At 44.0% G+C, this 18230-nt stretch overlaps 1 protein-coding gene across 2 annotated transcripts in view; it reads left to right on the top strand.

Annotated features, from left to right (window-relative positions):
• The window catches only part of LOC127431022 (G protein-coupled receptor kinase 6), an 87376-nt gene that overhangs the window by 40302 nt on the left and 28844 nt on the right, over window positions 1–18230 (top strand). The window contains exon 3 of one of the 2 annotated variants that reach the window (XM_051681209.1): window positions 13100–13212. In XM_051681209.1, coding sequence (XP_051537169.1) covers window positions 13100–13212 — 113 coding nt within the window. Of the gene's footprint in view, window positions 1–13099; window positions 13213–18230 lie in introns of those variants that run through there. The other variant, XM_051681210.1, reaches the window with a different exon arrangement.

An 18230-nucleotide genomic window follows, 5' to 3' on the forward strand; every position in this document is an offset into this window, starting at 1 on the left:
AATGCCCACTTTTCACAATCCAACCAATTCCCTGATGAATAAAGTCAAGTCCCGGCCTACATTTTTTTATCGATTAATATTCTGTTTCACCCAGAAATGCATCACATTATGGAACTGAAATAGGTTAGGTTGGGAATTCCGTTTCATGTTGACCTTAACAGGTGAATTATTTTGGAAACCACAACAAGAGATAAAACATAGATGAATAATGAAGATCCAGTTAGAAGATTCTGAACATCGTTACGCAAGACGATATTTCTATGCTTGTTCAATCTTGTTTAATTGCTGTGCTTGGAATCCATCTGTATTCTCTTGGAAAAGGTCATTGGGGGAAGCCTTGGGAATTTTTCATACACTTGTACAGTTTAGTAGCATTTCATATTTTAATACTTTACCTGAAGTCCAATTATAATGTTAGTCAGTTACGTTAATGTAAAAAATCATAATTATGTTGAGCATTACCATTTTCCACCCTCTTTCTCTGACCATTGGTATCAGAGGCATAGCAACGATTTATTTTAACTGGGAGGAACACTTCTTTTTTTCGGCCCCCATTTTCAGAAAATTTGTCCCATACTTTTGGGAAATAATCAAATTTAAGTGCAAAGGAAAGAATTTTAGCCAGCCACATACAGTACAATGGCATCTTCAAGGAATATTCTGGGTTCAATACAAGTTAAGTTCAGTCAACAGCATTTTGTAGCAGAATGTTAATAATTATACCACAAATAATTATTTTGACTTGTCCCTTTCTTTAAAAAAAAAAAAAAAGCTAAAATCATGGTTACAGCGAGGCACTTCGAGGATAATGGAAGTGAATGGTGGTCAATCCGTAAATGTTAAAATACTCACTGTTTCAAAAATGTAGCCACAAGATGTAAACAATATGCGTGTTAACATGATTTTAGTGTGATATCACATATTAACCGTTTCTTGGTAAATTTATATCTCATCTTAACATTGTTGCCATGACGATGGAAACCCTAAAACCGTAAAATGACCGTAAAAACGATGATTTAAAGAATTTAACTTACAGCTCAAATAATACATGAGTTTTAACAGAAAAATGAATGTAAGTGCTTTTATAGAATTATAAGCTTCACAATTCTGCCTTTAAACCCTCCAAAAATTGGCCACATTCACTTTCATTGTAAGTGCCTCACTGAAACCTCGATTTTTGCTTTTTTTTTTTTTTTTTAAAGAAAAGGAGGAACAATTCAAAATAAATGTTTGCAGTAATCAACATTATGCCACAAATACTGTCGACTGAGATTAACTCACACTGAACCTAGAACATTCCATTAAGCGACTCAAGAGCAAACGTACAGTATGTATCTGGTTTATTTTCTCTCTGCGTGGTAACATATAAATAATACGTACACTACATACTTAGATAAACTCATTTTTAATCCTACAATAATTTAACAAATACTTTTGAATCCACAAATTAAATTGGCTTTGTTCATTTATGAAATATATAATTATTTCATAAATAAAGACAGGTTCTCAATACACTTGCACCTTGGCTGTGTACTTACAGAACAATGCAGACACACCAATGCAAAACTACTGTATAAATGCAAAAGCAGAGCATACGGCGTAGGTTGAACGCTGAAGTTTAAACCAGCCTTAAGACTAATAATGCAGACTAAATGACCTTTGCAATGTTTGAATAAACTCTTTGCATGTGAAATAAGTAACAACAGCCTTAAATCACTCAAAAATGAAAATTGCCTTCACCCCCAAAACTATATGAATTTGTTTGGCAAAACAAATTGTCAGTCTCTTTAAATCTCTTTAAATCACTTTGTACACTCAAAAGAAGCCCTGTGGCCACATGAATGAAACTTTGTTGCTGCCAATTTAATTATGTCCATTAAATGGACAAGTCAGGTTTGTTTTTAGGGTTTTATTGTATAGTTGAAGAAGACCCTGCTGGAGGAGGGATGAAAGGAAGACAAAGCAGCCCTGTTTCAACATCAATTATTAACAACATATATATAATCTTTCCTCCAATTTCCCTCTGGCTATAACTGAGACAGCTTGAAGCTCATTGCAGAAGCTTAAAATAGTCAGTCAGGAAGCTGTTAATGTAAACCAAAGAACAAATAATTCATCACACATTCATATGTGATAAATGGTCTTCCACTGACATAGTACTGTATGATGTACTGAAACATACTGTATATAATAGTGAAAAGACCAGCTTACACCAGCATGAATTTACATGGTCCAGTCTGCCCTATGCTGGTTAGTGCTGGTTTGGTGCTGATATAGGTGGTGAACTAGCATAGCCACACTGTTCACCAATTAAACTTAGCTTGTGAACCTGGTTGACCAAGGAGTTAATGGTTAAGCTAGTTAAGAAGCTTAGAATTGACACCAGTAGGTCTGGGTGATATAGTTGTTAAGTCTTTTGACGATATTCGATATACAGTATATCTCAGTATTTACATATTTGCTTTGAATTTGCTTTAAACAGTGTTTTTATTTCAATCAGAGATACAATTATTTTGAACAAACAGCCATTGGAACCAATTGCATTTAAAATATTTAATGCAAGAAATCTAGTTAAACATAAAGTATTTTTACATTGTTGGTGATGGTCACTAAATGAACACAAGGAAGAATTAGGGACGTTCACACCAAATGCGTTTTGGAGTCCGTCTGTGCTATTTTTTAAATCTTTTTTCTATGTAAATATGCGCTAATCAAATCTTTGAGTTTAATCAAATCATCGAATCAAGTCTTTGAATGTTGTGTCGCTGCTCGCTGTTTGAAGTTAAAGGATGTTAAAGGATTTCAACTTTTAACCTGCATTCTGTTCCATTTGTTGCACTGCGTCTTTTTAATGCAAGAACGTATTCAGTCTGAACGTTTATATATTAGTAAAACGGAAACTTTCATTTTTATCCTTGGGGATTTTAACAAAGCAAACCTCACACGTGAACTGCCCAAATACAAACAGCACATTACATGCCCAACCAGAGGCAGAAATATACTGGATCACTGCTACACAACAATAAAGGATGCATATTGCTTTGTCCCTAGAGCAGCTTTGGGACTCTCTGATCACTGTCTGGTTCATCTTCTTCCAACCTACAGACAGAATTAAAATCTGCTAAGCCTGTATTAAGGACTGTAAAGAGATGGACCAACGAAGCAGAGCTGGAACTACAAGCCTGTTATGACTGCACTGATTGGAGTGTTTTTGAGGCTGCAGCCACAGACTTGGATGAGCTCACAAATACTGTTACATCATATATCAGTTTCTGTGAGGATATGTGCATTCCTACTAGAACTTATTTAACATTTAACAACGACAAACCATGGTTTACAGCGGAACTCAGGCAGCTTCGTCAGGCCAAAGAGGATGCTTACAGAGTTGGGGATAAAGTCTTGTACAATCAGGCCAGGAACACACTGAATAAGGGAATCAGAGTGGCTAAAAGAAGATACTCTGAGAAGCTAGAAAACAAGTTTTCAGCTAACGACCCTGCATCAGTGTGGAGTGGCATGAAACAACTTAAGAATTACAGGACTCCTACCCCCAACCCTGTAGGGAACCAACAACCGGCTGACGACCTGAATGTGTTCTACTGCAGATTTGAAAGGCCCAATCTCACACCCACTCTGACCTTCACTTCACACAAACACCAACACCTCCTGCAACCCCCCTCCTGCTACTCAACCTGCACTTAAGATCTGTGAAGATTATGTGAGCCGCGTCTTTCGAAAACAAAGGATAAGGAAAGCACAGGGCCCAGATGCCGTTTCACTTGCATGTCTTAGATCCTGTGCTAACCAGCTGGCCCCCATCTTCACACAGATCTTCAATAGATCACTGGAGCAGTGTGAAGTCCCATGCTGCTTCAAACATTCCACTATCATCCCCATCCCAAAGAAACCAAAAATCACAGGACTTAATGACTACAGACCTGTCGCCCTGACATCTGTGGTCATGAAGTCATTTGAGAGACTGGTGTTGACCCACCTGAAGGACATCACTGGACCCTTTCTAGATCCCCTTCAATTTGCTTATCGAGCAAACAGGTCTGTGGATGATGCAGTCAACATGGGATTGCATCATATCCTGCAACATCTGGACAGACCAGGGACATATGCAAGGATCCTTTTTGTGGACTTCAGTTCAGCTTTCAACACCATCATCCCAGCTATTCTCTGGACTAAATTACACCAACTCTCTGTTCCCACATCTATCTCTCAGTGGATTTCCAGCTTTCTGACAGACTGGCAGCAGCTTGTGAAACAGGGGAAATTCACTTCCAGCACCTGTACAAGCAGTACTGGTGCCCCCCAGGGATGTGTGCTCTCCCCACTACTCTTCTCCATCTACACCAACAACTGCATCGCCAAGGACCCCTCTGTCAAGCTCCTGAAGTTTGCAGATGACACCACTGTCATCGGCCTCATCCGAGATGACAATGAGTCTGCATACAGAAGGGAGGTTAAACAGCTGGCTGTCTGGTGCAGTCAAAACAACGTGGAGCTGACCATGCCTTAAAACAGTGGAGATGATAGTGGACTTTAGGAGGAACATCCCAACACTGTCCGCCCTCACCATTCTAAACAGCACTGTGGCAGCAGTGGAGTCATTCAGGTTCTTGGGCACTACCATCTCACAGGACCTGAAGTAGGAGACCCACATTGACTCCATTGTGAAAAAGGCCCAGCAGAGGTTGTACTTCCTTCACCAGTTGAGGAAGTTCAACCTGCCACAGGCGCTGCTGATACAGTTCTACTCAGCAGTCACTGAGTCTGTCCTCTGCACTTCAATAACTGTCTGGTTTGGTTCAGCTATGAAATCAGACATCAGAAGACTACAAAGGAGAGTTCGGACTGCTGAGAGGATTATTGGTTGCCCCCTGCCCCCCCTTCAAGAACTATACACTTCCAGAGTGAGGAAAAAGGCTGGAAAAATCACTTTGGACCCCACTCACCCTGCCCACTACCTTTTGGAACTGTTGCCTTCTGGCCGACGCTTCAGAGCTCTGAGCACCAGAACCGTCAGGCACAGGAACAGTTTTTTCTCCCAGGCTATCCATCTCATGAACGGTTAAAACTATATATATAAAATATATATATTGTCTATTGTGTATTCTATATATACTTTTTTCTTTTAAATATTTATCTATTTTTTATTCAATTTTAATTATTTTTTAAAAGTCTTGTTGCTGTTTTTGTATTGTAGTGTACTGGAAGCTCCTGTCACCAAGACAAATTCCTTGTATGTGTAAGCATACTTTGCAATAAAGCTCATTCTGATTCTGATTAACATTTTAGGTGATGATACCCGTCAAATTGTTATTAATTTTGATGTGATTCATGGAAATGAATCGACCTTACCAACTCCAATGCGATTTTTGCTCCTAAAGTTTAAATCAGAGATGCTATTAAAATGTTTCAGTCTTAATCCTCTCATTATCACAAGTTGCAAGATGAGGAGGTATCACGAAATTTGTCTAATAACAAGGACTTCAGGAAACTTGATGGCCAAATAAAACATGAAAATCATTCACAATTTTACCTAATTTTGAATTGCCAGAAAAATCATCGCCATAATATTATGAATATTCAATATAGTGCCCAATCCCCAGACCTAGACACCAGCACGCCAAATAAGACATGTTCCAGGATCATCCTAACCCTATCCCTAACCTTAACCTTTCTAACCCTAACCTAATCCTCAATAGTCATGTTTCCATCCAAGTTATGAATGTAGTTAATGCAAAAAACTATCTTAAAAACAATTTGCGAATAAAGCAGCATTTCCATCCCATGTATTCAAGAGAAAGAATCATCACTCCCAGGGAAATTTGCACAAAATGGAAGTCGTAGCCATTGGGGAAGCCACTGTGGCTCTTTTGTTCAACGTAATAAATTACTTGCAGTTTAGATTGTGTAGACAATCCGCTCTTACAAACCTTATATTTGCTTGTGATCAGTGGCATATGCCTAATATCTGGAAAGAAACTGTGTCAGGCAGATCTAGGAGGTAATTGCAGCCAATCATTTTGATGACAGGCTTTGGCTCCGGCATTTCAGAATGACTAGAGCAACATTTAAGATGCTATGCAATGATTGGTCCACTGGTTAGTCCAGTTATGAGTGAATTATTCAGTCACATGACTTGAAGCAAAGTCACATGAAATTTTTGATGCGCATCTAGAAATGTATTCTGTAAATGTGTTTCCATCATATTTTATGGTTTGTCTTCTTATCCAATAAAAAAAAAAAAAGATCCACCTCAAGCAAGCATAACGATATGTTTCAAAATGCGCATTTTGGAAATTGTATTCACATTTGCATAAAAACATGTGGATAGAAACTGAGCTAGTGTAAAAAAAACAAACTCTAACCAAGAACCACCTATAAGAATGTTTTACAGGCCCCTAACCCTAACCCATCCTTTTCCTATCCCTAAGAGCTGATTGGCAGATAGGAATGTTGTTCCAGGATCAACAAGAATGTTGATTAAGGAACATGTACTACTTGGTAAACCACGGTTACCACAACACACCAGAATTCCATGCTGGAGACCAGCATCTAAAACACAACATATGACCACTTCATATTTAGAGCAAACAGTAAATCTAAAAACAAATTTGCTCAGAGAAATCATGCTATCTCATCTACTCTTATTAAAACATGCATGGATCAACAGCAATAAAGCTGATGGTTATCCTCAGTACAGCTGTGTGCTGTGTGCCAGCAGTGGTATGAAGTAGCTGTAAGCTCTCTATGTACTGTATTTATGCAGCATTGCTATCAATACCAGCCTCCCACACACTGCTTCTGTATTGCTGCAGGCCCACACACTCCCATTTGCCTCTGCTGCTTCTTTACATATACCTGAGCAGTAAATGCAAATCTCAGCCGCTCCTGCTGGCCACTGCCTTCCCACTCTGTTCACTTCAATGCATTCTCTTCAGCCCATAATCACACACATTTCAACCACTGTGTCAGGTGCATGGCCAAAGACATGGTCTAGAACAGCTTTTAAAGTCACTGCCTTGTAGTTTTAAAGCTGCGTTACTGAGGTTGCAACAGTTGCATGTTTCTCCTAATCTCAATTCTTGCCCTCTTGATTTTAGCATTGTCCAGATATTGTCTTATTTTCTTTAGTATAAGACAAACTTGTATTTAAAACATCTCTTTACCTCACTGAAAAAAAAAGGTCCTGGTACATTTTTAGTTTTGCATTTAGATCAAGCAATTGCGCAACTGGAAACGTCCTGGTTACTTGCGTAATCTCCATTCCCTGATGGAGGGAACGAGACGTTTTGTCGATGTAGTGACACTAGGGGTCACTCTTGGGAGCCTGAAACACCTCTGGTCTTTGATAAAAGGCCAATGAAAATTGGCGAGTGGTATTTACATGCCACTCCTCCGGACATACGGGTATAAAAGGAGCTGGTATGCAACCACTCATTCAGGTTTTATGCTGAGGAGCCGAGACAAGGTCCGGCCATTTCAGCGGGTAGTTCAGCATTGTGGCAGGAGGGACACAACGTCTTGTTCCCTCCATCAGGGAACGGAAGTTACGCAAGTAACCAGGACGTTCCCTATCTGTCACGCACTCGACGTTGTGTCGATGTAGTGACACTAGGGGTCCCTATTCAAAATGCCGCAACTGGCTGAACTGTGTTACGTGAATTGCCGGTGTGTGATGGGCAGACCACTGTGTGCCTCATAGCCAGCGCACCAGGCTGACACGTAACCTCCCCCAACATAGTTATGAGTGTCGAACGGCCCTTTGGGGACAAGTCGACTACCCAAAAGATAGAGACAGGCTAACCCAGTCGTGGCTTCTTTTCCCCTTCTTTTTTTCCACTCCCTAAAAAAGAAGGGATTTTCCGACTGGGCCGCCAGGTCTATTCGGGGGGTGTCCCTCCCAAGGGGAGGACACCGTGGAGACCACACCTCGCCCAAAGAGAGGGGGGGATATTTAAGTGGAAACTACGTCACATGGTCTTGCCAACCATGTGGAGAGTCTCATGGTAGATCCTACCCAACGGGGGAGGAGTTGCTACAAACATGGAGACTGTGGCAGAGGGGGCTCTGCCCAAGGAAGATGCAGTTTGCCAACAGGGAAACGAATTAGCAGAAGATATACATCGCATGGGGTTACCTTACAGGGAACCACCACATGCGGAGCACCTACCCCAGAACAGGGCTCTTAGTTAGCACATGTACTGGGCCGGCAGTGAGTCTCTCCAAAAACTCGACTGCCACAGGGCTCGGAGGAAGTCAACCAGGGAACATAGTTTGTGAACACTACTGGGAATTAATGGCGCACGTCTTCAGCTCAGAGGAGGTGAAAGGCGCTATGTGCAAGCGATACACCCGGCCAGCTACTTGGGACGAAACCGGTTCCACCCGGAGGTTGTAGAACCTTGCAAAGGTGTTGGGTGTTGCCCAGCCTGCTGCTCTGCAAATGTCTGTTAGAGAGGCACCCCTGGCCAGGGCCCAGGAGGCCGCTACACCCCTGGTAGAATGGGATCGTAGCCCTACCGGGGGCGGCACGTCCTGGGCGTGAAATGCCATAGCTATGGCATCAATGAGCCAGTGGGCGATCCTCTGCTTGGAGACAGTGCTTCCTTTCTGGTGTGCACCAAACCAGACAAAGAGCTGCTCAGAGATCCTAAAGCTCTGCGTGCGATCCAAATAGATGCATAAAGTGCACACCAGACACAGCAACGACAGGGTGGGACAGCCTACTCCTGGGGCAGCGCTCGCAGGTTCACCACCTGGTCTCTAAAAGGGGTCATGGAAACCTTGGGCACATAGCCCAGTCGGGGTCTCAGGATCACTTGAGAGTAGCCCTCCAGGCACATTTCACTGACATAGAATGCTTGCAGATCTCCTACCCTCTTGATGGAAGTGAGCGCAGTCAGGAGGGCAGTCTTCAAGGAGAGTGCCTTAAGCTCAGCTGACTGCAAAGGCTCAAAGGGGGCTCTCTGTAGGGAAGAACACCACTTAGCGAACAGACGCCACTTAAAGGCATACAGGCGCCTCGTAGAGGCATACAGGCGCCTGAGTGATCATTTCTACCACCGCGGGTGGTAGACCGCTTAGGTCTTCCATGTCCCGTCCAGGGGCCACACATGGAGATTTCAGAGGTCTGGTCGCGGGTGCCAGATGGTGCCTCGTCCCTGAGAAAGAAGGTCCTTCCTCAGGGGAATTCGCCGGGGGGGGGGGGGCTGTCGCAAGGAGCTTGAGGTCCGAGAACCACGTCTGGGTGGGCCAGTTGGGTACTACCAGGATGACCTGCTCCTCGTCCTCCCTGACCTTGCACAGAGTCTGTGCAATTAGGCTCACTGGGGGAAATGCATATTTGCGTAGGCCAGGAGGCTGTGAGCCAGCCCGTCTATGTCGAGAGGAGCCTCTGTCAGGGCGTACCAGAGCGGGCAGTGGGAGGATTCTTGGGAGGCGAACGGATCTACCTGTGCCTGTCCGAATCGACTCCAGATCAGCTGGACCACCTGAGGGTGGAGTCTCCACTCTCACCTGAGGGTAACCTGCCGTGACAGCGTGTCCGCTGTAGTGTTGAGGTCGCCCAGGATGTGAGTGGCTCGCAGCGAAGTGCTGCTGACTCCAGAGGAGATGGCGGGCGAGTTATGACATACAACGAGAGCGCAGACTGCCTTGGCGGTTGACATATGCTACCGATGCCGTGTTGTTTGTCCCAACTAACACGTGCTTGCCCTGGATCAACAGCCGGAACCTCCACAGGGCGAGCAGAATTTCCAGCAACTCGAGGCAGTTGATGTGCCAACACAGTCGCGGGCCCGTCCATAAGCTGGCGGCTGCGTGCCCATTGCAAACAGTGCCCCAGCCCGTTTTGGAGGCGTCTGTCGTGACCATGACGTGCCTGGAGACCTGCTCTAGGGGAACACCTGCCCGTAGAAATGAGAGGTCGGTCCAAGGGCTGAAAAGACGGTGACAGACCGATGTGTCCCACGGCACCATGCCCATCTCGGGACTCGAGTCTGAAGCCAGTGCTGAAGTTGTCTCATATGCATCAACCCGAATGGGGTGGCCATCGCTGATGATGCCATATGCCCCAGGAGCCTCTGAAAGAGTTTCAGTGGAACCGCTGTTTTCTGTTTGAACGCCTTCAAACAGGCCTGCACCAACTGTGTGCGCTCGTTCGTGAGGCGCGCTGTCAAAGAGACTGAGTCCAACTCCAAACCGAGGAAAGAGATGCTCTGAACCGGGAGGAGCTTGCTCTTTTCCCAGTTGACCCGAAGCCCTAATCGGCTGAGGTGCGAGAGCACCAAGTCCCTGTGTGCACACAACATGTCCCGAGAGTGAGCTAGGATTAGCCAATCATCGAGATAGTTCAGAATGCGAATGCCCACTTCCCTTAACGGGGCAAGGGCTGCCTCTGCGACCTTCGTGAAGACGCGAGGGGACAAGGACAGGCCGAAAGGGAGGACCTTGTAATGATACGCCTGACCCTCGAATGCAAACCGCAGGAAGGGTCTGTGTCGAGGTAGAATCGAGACGTGAATGTACGCGTCCTTCGGGTCTTCCGCCGCAAACCAATCTTGATGCCGGACGCTCGCCAGAATGCATTTTTGCGTCAGCATCTTGAACGGGAGTCTGTGTAAAGCCCGGTTCAGGACTCACAGGTCCAAGATTGGCCGCAACCCACCGCCTTTTTTCGGTACGATGAAGTAGGGGCTGTAAAACCCCTTCTTCATCTCTGCCGGAGGGACAGGTTCTATCGCACCCTTCTGTAGGAGGATAGCGATCTCCGCACGCAAGGTAGCAGCGTTTTCATCCTTCACCAAGGTGAAGTGGATACCGCTGAACCTGGGCGGACGCCTGGCGAACTGAATCGCGTAGCCGAGTCAGACAGTCCAGACCAGCCATCTCGAGGGATTGGAAAGCGCAAGCCACGCATCCAAGTTCCGCGCAAGGGGGACCAAAGGGACAACGTCGTCGGACGTACCGGCAGGTGGGGCCTCGTGGCAGGGCGGAGCTCGAGGTGCCACACCATGTCGTGGCTGTGCTGAGTCTAGGGACATCGAAGCACTTACCTGGCTCCTTGTGACCACCCCCGGAACAGCCTGGGATGGGGGAGGAAGAGGCCTGTCCTCGTAACCCGTGGAGACTGTCACATCGGGGGCAGATGTGTGCCACAGCTGGGCGTGCAGGGGCGGGGAGACTGCCGCTGGAGCGCCAATCCTGCAAGGAAAAACCCATGGATGGTGGTCGTGATGACGACCATGCACACTGGGTATGTGACACAGGGAAACCGCTCTTTTGCTGAACTGTTGGGTACCGCAGCCACTTGGGCATGTGGCAAAATACAGCGATTGTGACCGTCTGTAGTTGAGAGGTAACAACCGCAACCAGGAATAACACACAATCGGAAAGTCATCTTTAAAAAGACGTTCCATGTGTGCCGCTCTTTTAGAGAAATATACTCTTTCAGGAAAATATACTCTCTTTTTTCTGCCGAAGCGCCCAGGGGCGTTCTCTGCAGTGCACCAGTGCAGAGGAGGGAGAAGACGCTGAAATGCGGCGTGAGATCCAGCAGAGGTGAATGAACAGTCGTGAGAATTTAGCTCAATGAGCATGACCGTTCGGCTCCGAAGAGAAAATCTGAATGAGTGGTTGCATACCAGCTCCTTTTATACCCGTATGTCAGGGGGAGTGGCATGCAAATACCACTCCCCAATTTTCATTGGCCTTTTATCAAAGACCAGAGGTGTTTCGGGCTCCCAAGTGTGACTCCTAGTGTCACTACATCAACAAAACGTCAAGTGAGTGACAGATAGGGAATTGAGGTTACTCTTCATTTATGTCAAAATCTGGATGTATCGGGCTGGCAAAGTTGTTGGCCGATATTTGGGCATTTTGAGATTACTGGCATTGGCAGTTAGGGCTGTCAACAGGGCTGACAAATGATGTTAGATTTTTTGTTCTCACTTAAATATTACCAAAATTCAAAGTTTTCCAATTGTTTTTCTATTGAACATGAGCTACACGGATGTCTTTGACCACTGTGCTGCATATCACTGTTCTTTCAGTGTATTGTGCAAAAATGCTGTTTTTTTTAGACGCTGTTTCAAGTTAAAAGAACTTCAAACTTAAACTCATCTCACCTGTGTTCTGTTATACTCATTGCAATGTGTTTTGATTTTTTAGCACAAGAACATTATTGCAGTTCGATTTAGCATTCAAATGTGCATTTTTATCTTTAATTCGATCAAATAAAATACGTTTTTAGCTTAGCCTGGTGTCAGTGTCAAAATTGCTGTTTCAAATGTTTATAGTGAACTTTCGTTGATTTTATTTAATTTGGACACTGTACAATAAGGTTGCATTTGTTAACATTAGTTAACACAGCAGTTAAAATGATCCAACAGTTAGCTTTTTAATCATGGTTAATGTACATATGCTAATTATTATTTTTTTCTACTTTAATATTAGTTGTTGGAATATGAACTAACACAATGATATTACGTATTCTGATCAATTAACCAAGATTAATAAAAAAAATAATTGTTCACTGTTAGTTCACGATACTGTACCTTATGCATTTACTAATGCTAACAAATAGAACCTTATTGAAAATTGTTACCGTTTCATTTAAGCAATTTTGCGTACATCCAATTTGCTGTAAATTACATTAATTAAATTGTATTATGAATATATCAGCTGCATTACATCAGCCATTAGCCAAACTGTTCTCTGGATATTGTATCGGCATTGGCCATTGAAAACCCATTTCAGTCGACAACTTCACTAGATGATGAAATACTGTACATTTTGCATGGATTTGGGTAGAACAGAACAGCTTTACCAATTCTGGAATGTGCCTTTAATATTTCAAGGATGTTGTATATGTTATTATCCATTTGGTTGTGGTCAACTAATGGTTTTGTCTCTTAAGTTTCCTTTTCAGCAAGAGAAGTGTGGAAAGTGCTATTGATTTTTATTGTATTCATCGATTAGCCCCTATTATATTTACTAATTTTCTCTCTATGAGTGTGTGTGTGTGCTTAACTCCCCATTTTCAAAGCCCTTAGTCACTGTGTATTTTACTGGTCTGTTTCCACAGAGAAAGACTACAACAGCCTTTGTGAGAGACAGCCAATCGGACGCTTGCTATTCCGACAATTCTGCGACACCAGGCCGGAGTTGAGACGTTGTGTCAAATTTTTGGATGCTGTGGTGAGAAACTGATCGCTAATTATTCTTTACATAAAAGAAAAGACGTGTTTGGTTCTTCTCTTCACTTTTACAAAACAAACTAGCCTGCATTCGGTGAAACAAACGAGTTGATGAGAGTTCCGGAGCAATTTCCCAAGGAATGGCCCTAAGCTTCTTTGTAAATGCATGTTTACATAGAAAAGCAATTCCAAAACAACACAGACAGATGCATTGTCATGTGTGAACTGCCCCTTAGAAGGCTGCTGATGTAGATGGCAGACAGTGAGGCAGCTCACTAGATTTTGGAACAGAGTCCATGTCTTCCCAATCAAAGAGATCCTGGATATCTTCTGACATTCATTTCACCACTAATTCAGTTCATAATAAACCCTAGTTTGTACTTTTTCTCTGTGTTCACCACTTTCAGAAGCTGGGTGACCCAGTGCTGTACAGGAGTGCTGGGGTCACATCTGCACCACTGCTTTTAACCCGAGTAAATGCCCACCGGGATGTTTAGCTTAGAAGAAATGCCTGGAGTTCTTGTCCACACCCATAACTTAGATATTAGTATAGGTGCAAGAATGTTTCTGGCCTTAGAGGTAAATCACATTCAAACAGGTTACCAGACCCTCCACTAAGCATCTTTACCTGCTGATTTGAGTTCAGCTTTACCCTCCAAAATCCTGTGTTTTAGGGCAAATCTTGCCTCTTTCCATAAATATTTTGACGTGACATGCCGTTCCAGAAATGGCATGCAGACTACCACTTACTCTGTTTCTGCAAGCTACAACATAAACATCTCGATGTGTGTATCATCTTACACATACCTGTGCACACCACCGCGGAAAAAAACTAGCTGATGTTTGCCTCACTTTGAAGACCTTGGTGCTGCACATTCTCTGAAGACACTCTACTTGTGCCGTTTTATATTCAAATGCACAGTATTCAGTTAACAATAACGTATTTTCCTGACTTGTGTACACTAACAGTGTATTATATTATCAATGAGGCATTGTATTGAATGCACTTCATTTAATGAGATTGATGGTACTCATTATTATCTGGGATGGGACTACATTAATAACAGAAGCAACAGATAAAATTTAGTGCTGCACAATTTGCAAAAACAGCAATATTGTCTAAAAAACAAAAAAAGCAAGAGAAGAAACCCACTCAAAGCTCTTGGCCGGATAACTGTAAAATTTCTAAATCTAAAATCAAACATTAACAAAAAGTTAGGCCTAAAATATAAACTTTACAGCTCATTTTGTTTTACAGGCATGCTTTTTAGTCAGAGTAATATCTAATAATTCTGTGCAGAACTGAGCATATCAGTACCCCTATTATTTTGCTTGTCCATATTTTCATTATTGCCATACAGAATTAAAAGCTGTAAAAAGAACTGAGTTTCCATGGGACAGTTGTATCACCATCTGATCCAGTTTCAGCTAAAAAAAGTTCAAATTTGTGCATGTTTCTTCGACCTCTGCTAACTCTGCTAACAGGGGTGAGACAGCCAACTTTTTCTTTTTGTTTTATGATGGTTACATTAAAACTTGGAAACTTTTTTACCAGGCCTTTATCTTTTATTTTTGGTATATTTCAAATTACTTTGATGTTTAGATTTAATTTTTTTAGCATTGTCCCAGACCCAGAGTTTCAAAATTAAACTATGATAATCCACTATAAAAATATAAATTATTACATGTTTAAAACTTTTTGAGAATCTGAACAAAGAGTGAAATATACAAATAATTTCAATATTTATTGTGTGAAAATGATTTTTTTCAAAAATTATGACTGTCCAACAGCTGTGGCATCATTTCCACACACCAAATAATTTATGAAGAGTCAACAAAAGTGTCATTGAGGAGCATGCTTGAGATTAAATATGAACAAGTGTTGTTTGAAAAACAAAATACAAGGTAAATATCACTTGTGGGCAGAATATTTACATTGGGCATCATGTGAAAATATTATATAATTGTGTGTATTTAGGATACATACAATATGAGTTATGAAATTAGTCTTAGCAAGACAAAGGAGTTTTTTCCAAAAAGTAAAAAAAAAAAAGTCATTTCCACCACAGAATTCTATTAAACCCAATTCAGAATTGGAGATGTGCTGGAAATTTTATGACTTTCAGAATAATTGACAAATATGACATAAATCTCCTGTGATGCATGTACATACACTCTTGGACATTGTTAGTAGACAAATTAAATAAACTAGTGAAAGTGTGAAAAATGTTTTTAGCGAAACTTTACTTTCTAGAAATTCACAGTGTTCAAAGTGCCCAAAGTTGCAGAAACACCCATAGGTGAGTGCTGAATGTAGTTTTAAGAGGTAATGTATTGTATTTAACATAAAAAGTTATGTGCCATTCACATCGAATGTGTTTTTATGTATATATGAGCTGTTTTCTTATAGTTTTTCTTTGTAAACATGCGTTAGATGGACATCTTTGAATGTTTTTTTTCAGGATGTAGCACACGGAGTGAACGTTTTTAAGACTCTGTGTCAATTTAAAAGATTAAAACATAAAAAATTAAAATGTTTTTAAAATGCATCTTAAGACATCCAGTTCCCTATCTGTCACTCACTCGATGTTGTGTCAATGTAGTGACACTAGGGGTCACTTTTGGGAGCCTTAAACACCTCTGCTTTTTTGAAAAAAGGCCAATGAGAATTGACGAGTAGAATTTGCATGCCACTCCCCCGGACATACGTGTATAAGTGGAGCTGGTGTGCAACCACTCATTCAGATTTTCTCTTCGAAGCCGAGCGGTTGTATTCAGTGTACTGAATTCAATTCCCTACAAAGACGCACCTCAAAACTGCTGGATTTACGGCGCATTTCAGTGGCTTCTCCCCCTCTGCACCCGTGGAGTGCAGAGAACGCCCCTGGGCGCTTCGGCAGAGTGAAAATAAGAGAGTATATTCTAAAAGACTATATTTTCATTCACAAAAAGAGCGGCACACACGGAACGTCTTTTTAAAGATGCCTTTCTGTTTGGGTGTTATTCCTGGTTGCGGTCGTTATCTCTCCGCTTCTGATGGCCACGGTCGCTGTCTTACGTGTCTGGGCACTGCTCACACGAAGACATCGTTCGTGGATTAGTCATGTCCTCATTGCGAGAACATGACCATGGCAACGTTGCGGCCACGCCCCGCCCCCGTTCCTTTCTTCCCGGAAGTGCATGAGGAGCTGACAATATCATGGGAGGCACCTTTTACTGCCCGGTCCCGGTCTTTCAGCTCCCCCACTGTCACTACCCTCGATGGTGGAGCGGCCAGGGGGTATTCAGTGATCCCTCAGGTGGATAAGGCGCTCGCGGTGCACTTATGTCCGCAGAGCGCCGCCACCTGGCACGGGCGCCTGAAGCTCCCGTCCAGGACCTGTAGGTTACATCGTCCCTGACGACTGTGGCCTGCAGTGTCGCTGGACAAGCCGCCTCCTCCCTGCACGCCATGGCTCTCCTGCAAGTACACCAAGCCAAGGCGCTAAAAGAACTGCACGAGGGTAGTTCTGACCCGGGATTGATGCAGGAACTGCGCTCGGCCACTGACCTCGCTCTCCGGGCGATGAAGGTCATGGAGCGGTCTCGGGCAGGCGATGTCCACCCTGGTGGTCCAGGAGCAGCTCTTTGGACATGCCACCCCCTGCGGGGTTACGAGCCCACTCTAACAGGAGTGTGGCGGCCTCCTGGGCCCTGGCCAGTGGCGCCTCTTTGGCAGACATCTGCAGAGCAGCGGGCTGGACAACACCCAACACCTTTGCAAGGTTCTACAATCTCCGGGTTGAGTCGGTCTTGTCCCGTGTATTGGCAGGCATGAGCAGGTAAGTTCCGGGACAGCTGGCCAGGTGTACCGCTTGCGCATAGCGCCTTTCCGTTCCCTTGAGGTGAAGACGTGCGCTCTTGACTCCCAGTCGTGTTCACAGACTGTGATCCCTGGATGACTTTCCTCCTTAGCCCTCTGGCAGTTGAGTTTGCGGAGAAACTCGCTGACCGGCACAGTATGTGCGCTAATGTGTCCCTGTACTGAGGTAGGTGCTCCACATGTGCTGGTTCCCCGAAGGCGACCCCATGTGATATCTTCTGCAAAATTGTTTCCCTGTTGGCAACTGCGTCTTCCTTGGGCAGAGGCCCCTCTGCCCCCGGTCGCCATGCTCTGTAGAAACTCCCCCTTCGGGTAGGACCTACCATGAGACCTCTTCACATGACATACTTCCGACAAGACTCGGTAAGACCATGTGACATATTCCACTGAAATACCCCCCGCGCTTTTTGGGCGGGGTGTGGTCTCCACGGTGTCTTCCACTTGAGAGGGACACCCACCACGCAGACACTTATGGCTCCCAGTCAGTTAACAAATTCCATTCTTTTTGGGGAGAAAAGAGAGGGAAAGAGGCCTCGGCTGGGCTAGTCTGTCCCTATAGTTGGGCAGTCGACTTCTTCCTGATGGACCGTTCGACGCTCATAAGAGCGTTGGGGGAGGTTACGTGATGGTCTGGTGCGCTGGCTACGAGGCACACAGCGGTCTGCCCATCACACACCGCCAGTTCACGTAACACAGTTCAGATAGTTGTGGCGATTTGTATAGGGACCTCTAGTGTCACTGCATTGACACAACGTCGAGTGAGTGACAGATAGGGAACGTCATGGTTGCTTTCGTAACCTCCGTTCCCTGATGGAGGGACGTTGTGTCCCTCTTGCCACAATGCTGAACTACCCGCTGAAATGGCCGGGACCTGGTCATGGCTCCTCAGCACAAAACCTGAATGAGTGGTTGCATACCAGCTCCTTTTATACCCGAATGTCCGGGGGAGTGGCATGCAAATTCCACTCGCCAATTCTCATTGGCCTTTTTTGTTTTGAGGTGTTTGGGGCTCCCAAGAGTGACCCCTAGTGTCATTACATCGACACAACGTCTTGTTCCCTCCATCAGGGAACGGAGGTTACGAAAGTAACCATGACGTTCCATTTGTTGCGCTGCATCTAGCTTTTTCTTCTCAGTCTGAATTGCCACCAAAAAGT

Source organism: Myxocyprinus asiaticus, chromosome 40 (assembly GCF_019703515.2).
Source record: "Myxocyprinus asiaticus isolate MX2 ecotype Aquarium Trade chromosome 40, UBuf_Myxa_2, whole genome shotgun sequence".
Taxonomy (NCBI): Eukaryota; Metazoa; Chordata; class Actinopteri; order Cypriniformes; family Catostomidae; genus Myxocyprinus; species Myxocyprinus asiaticus.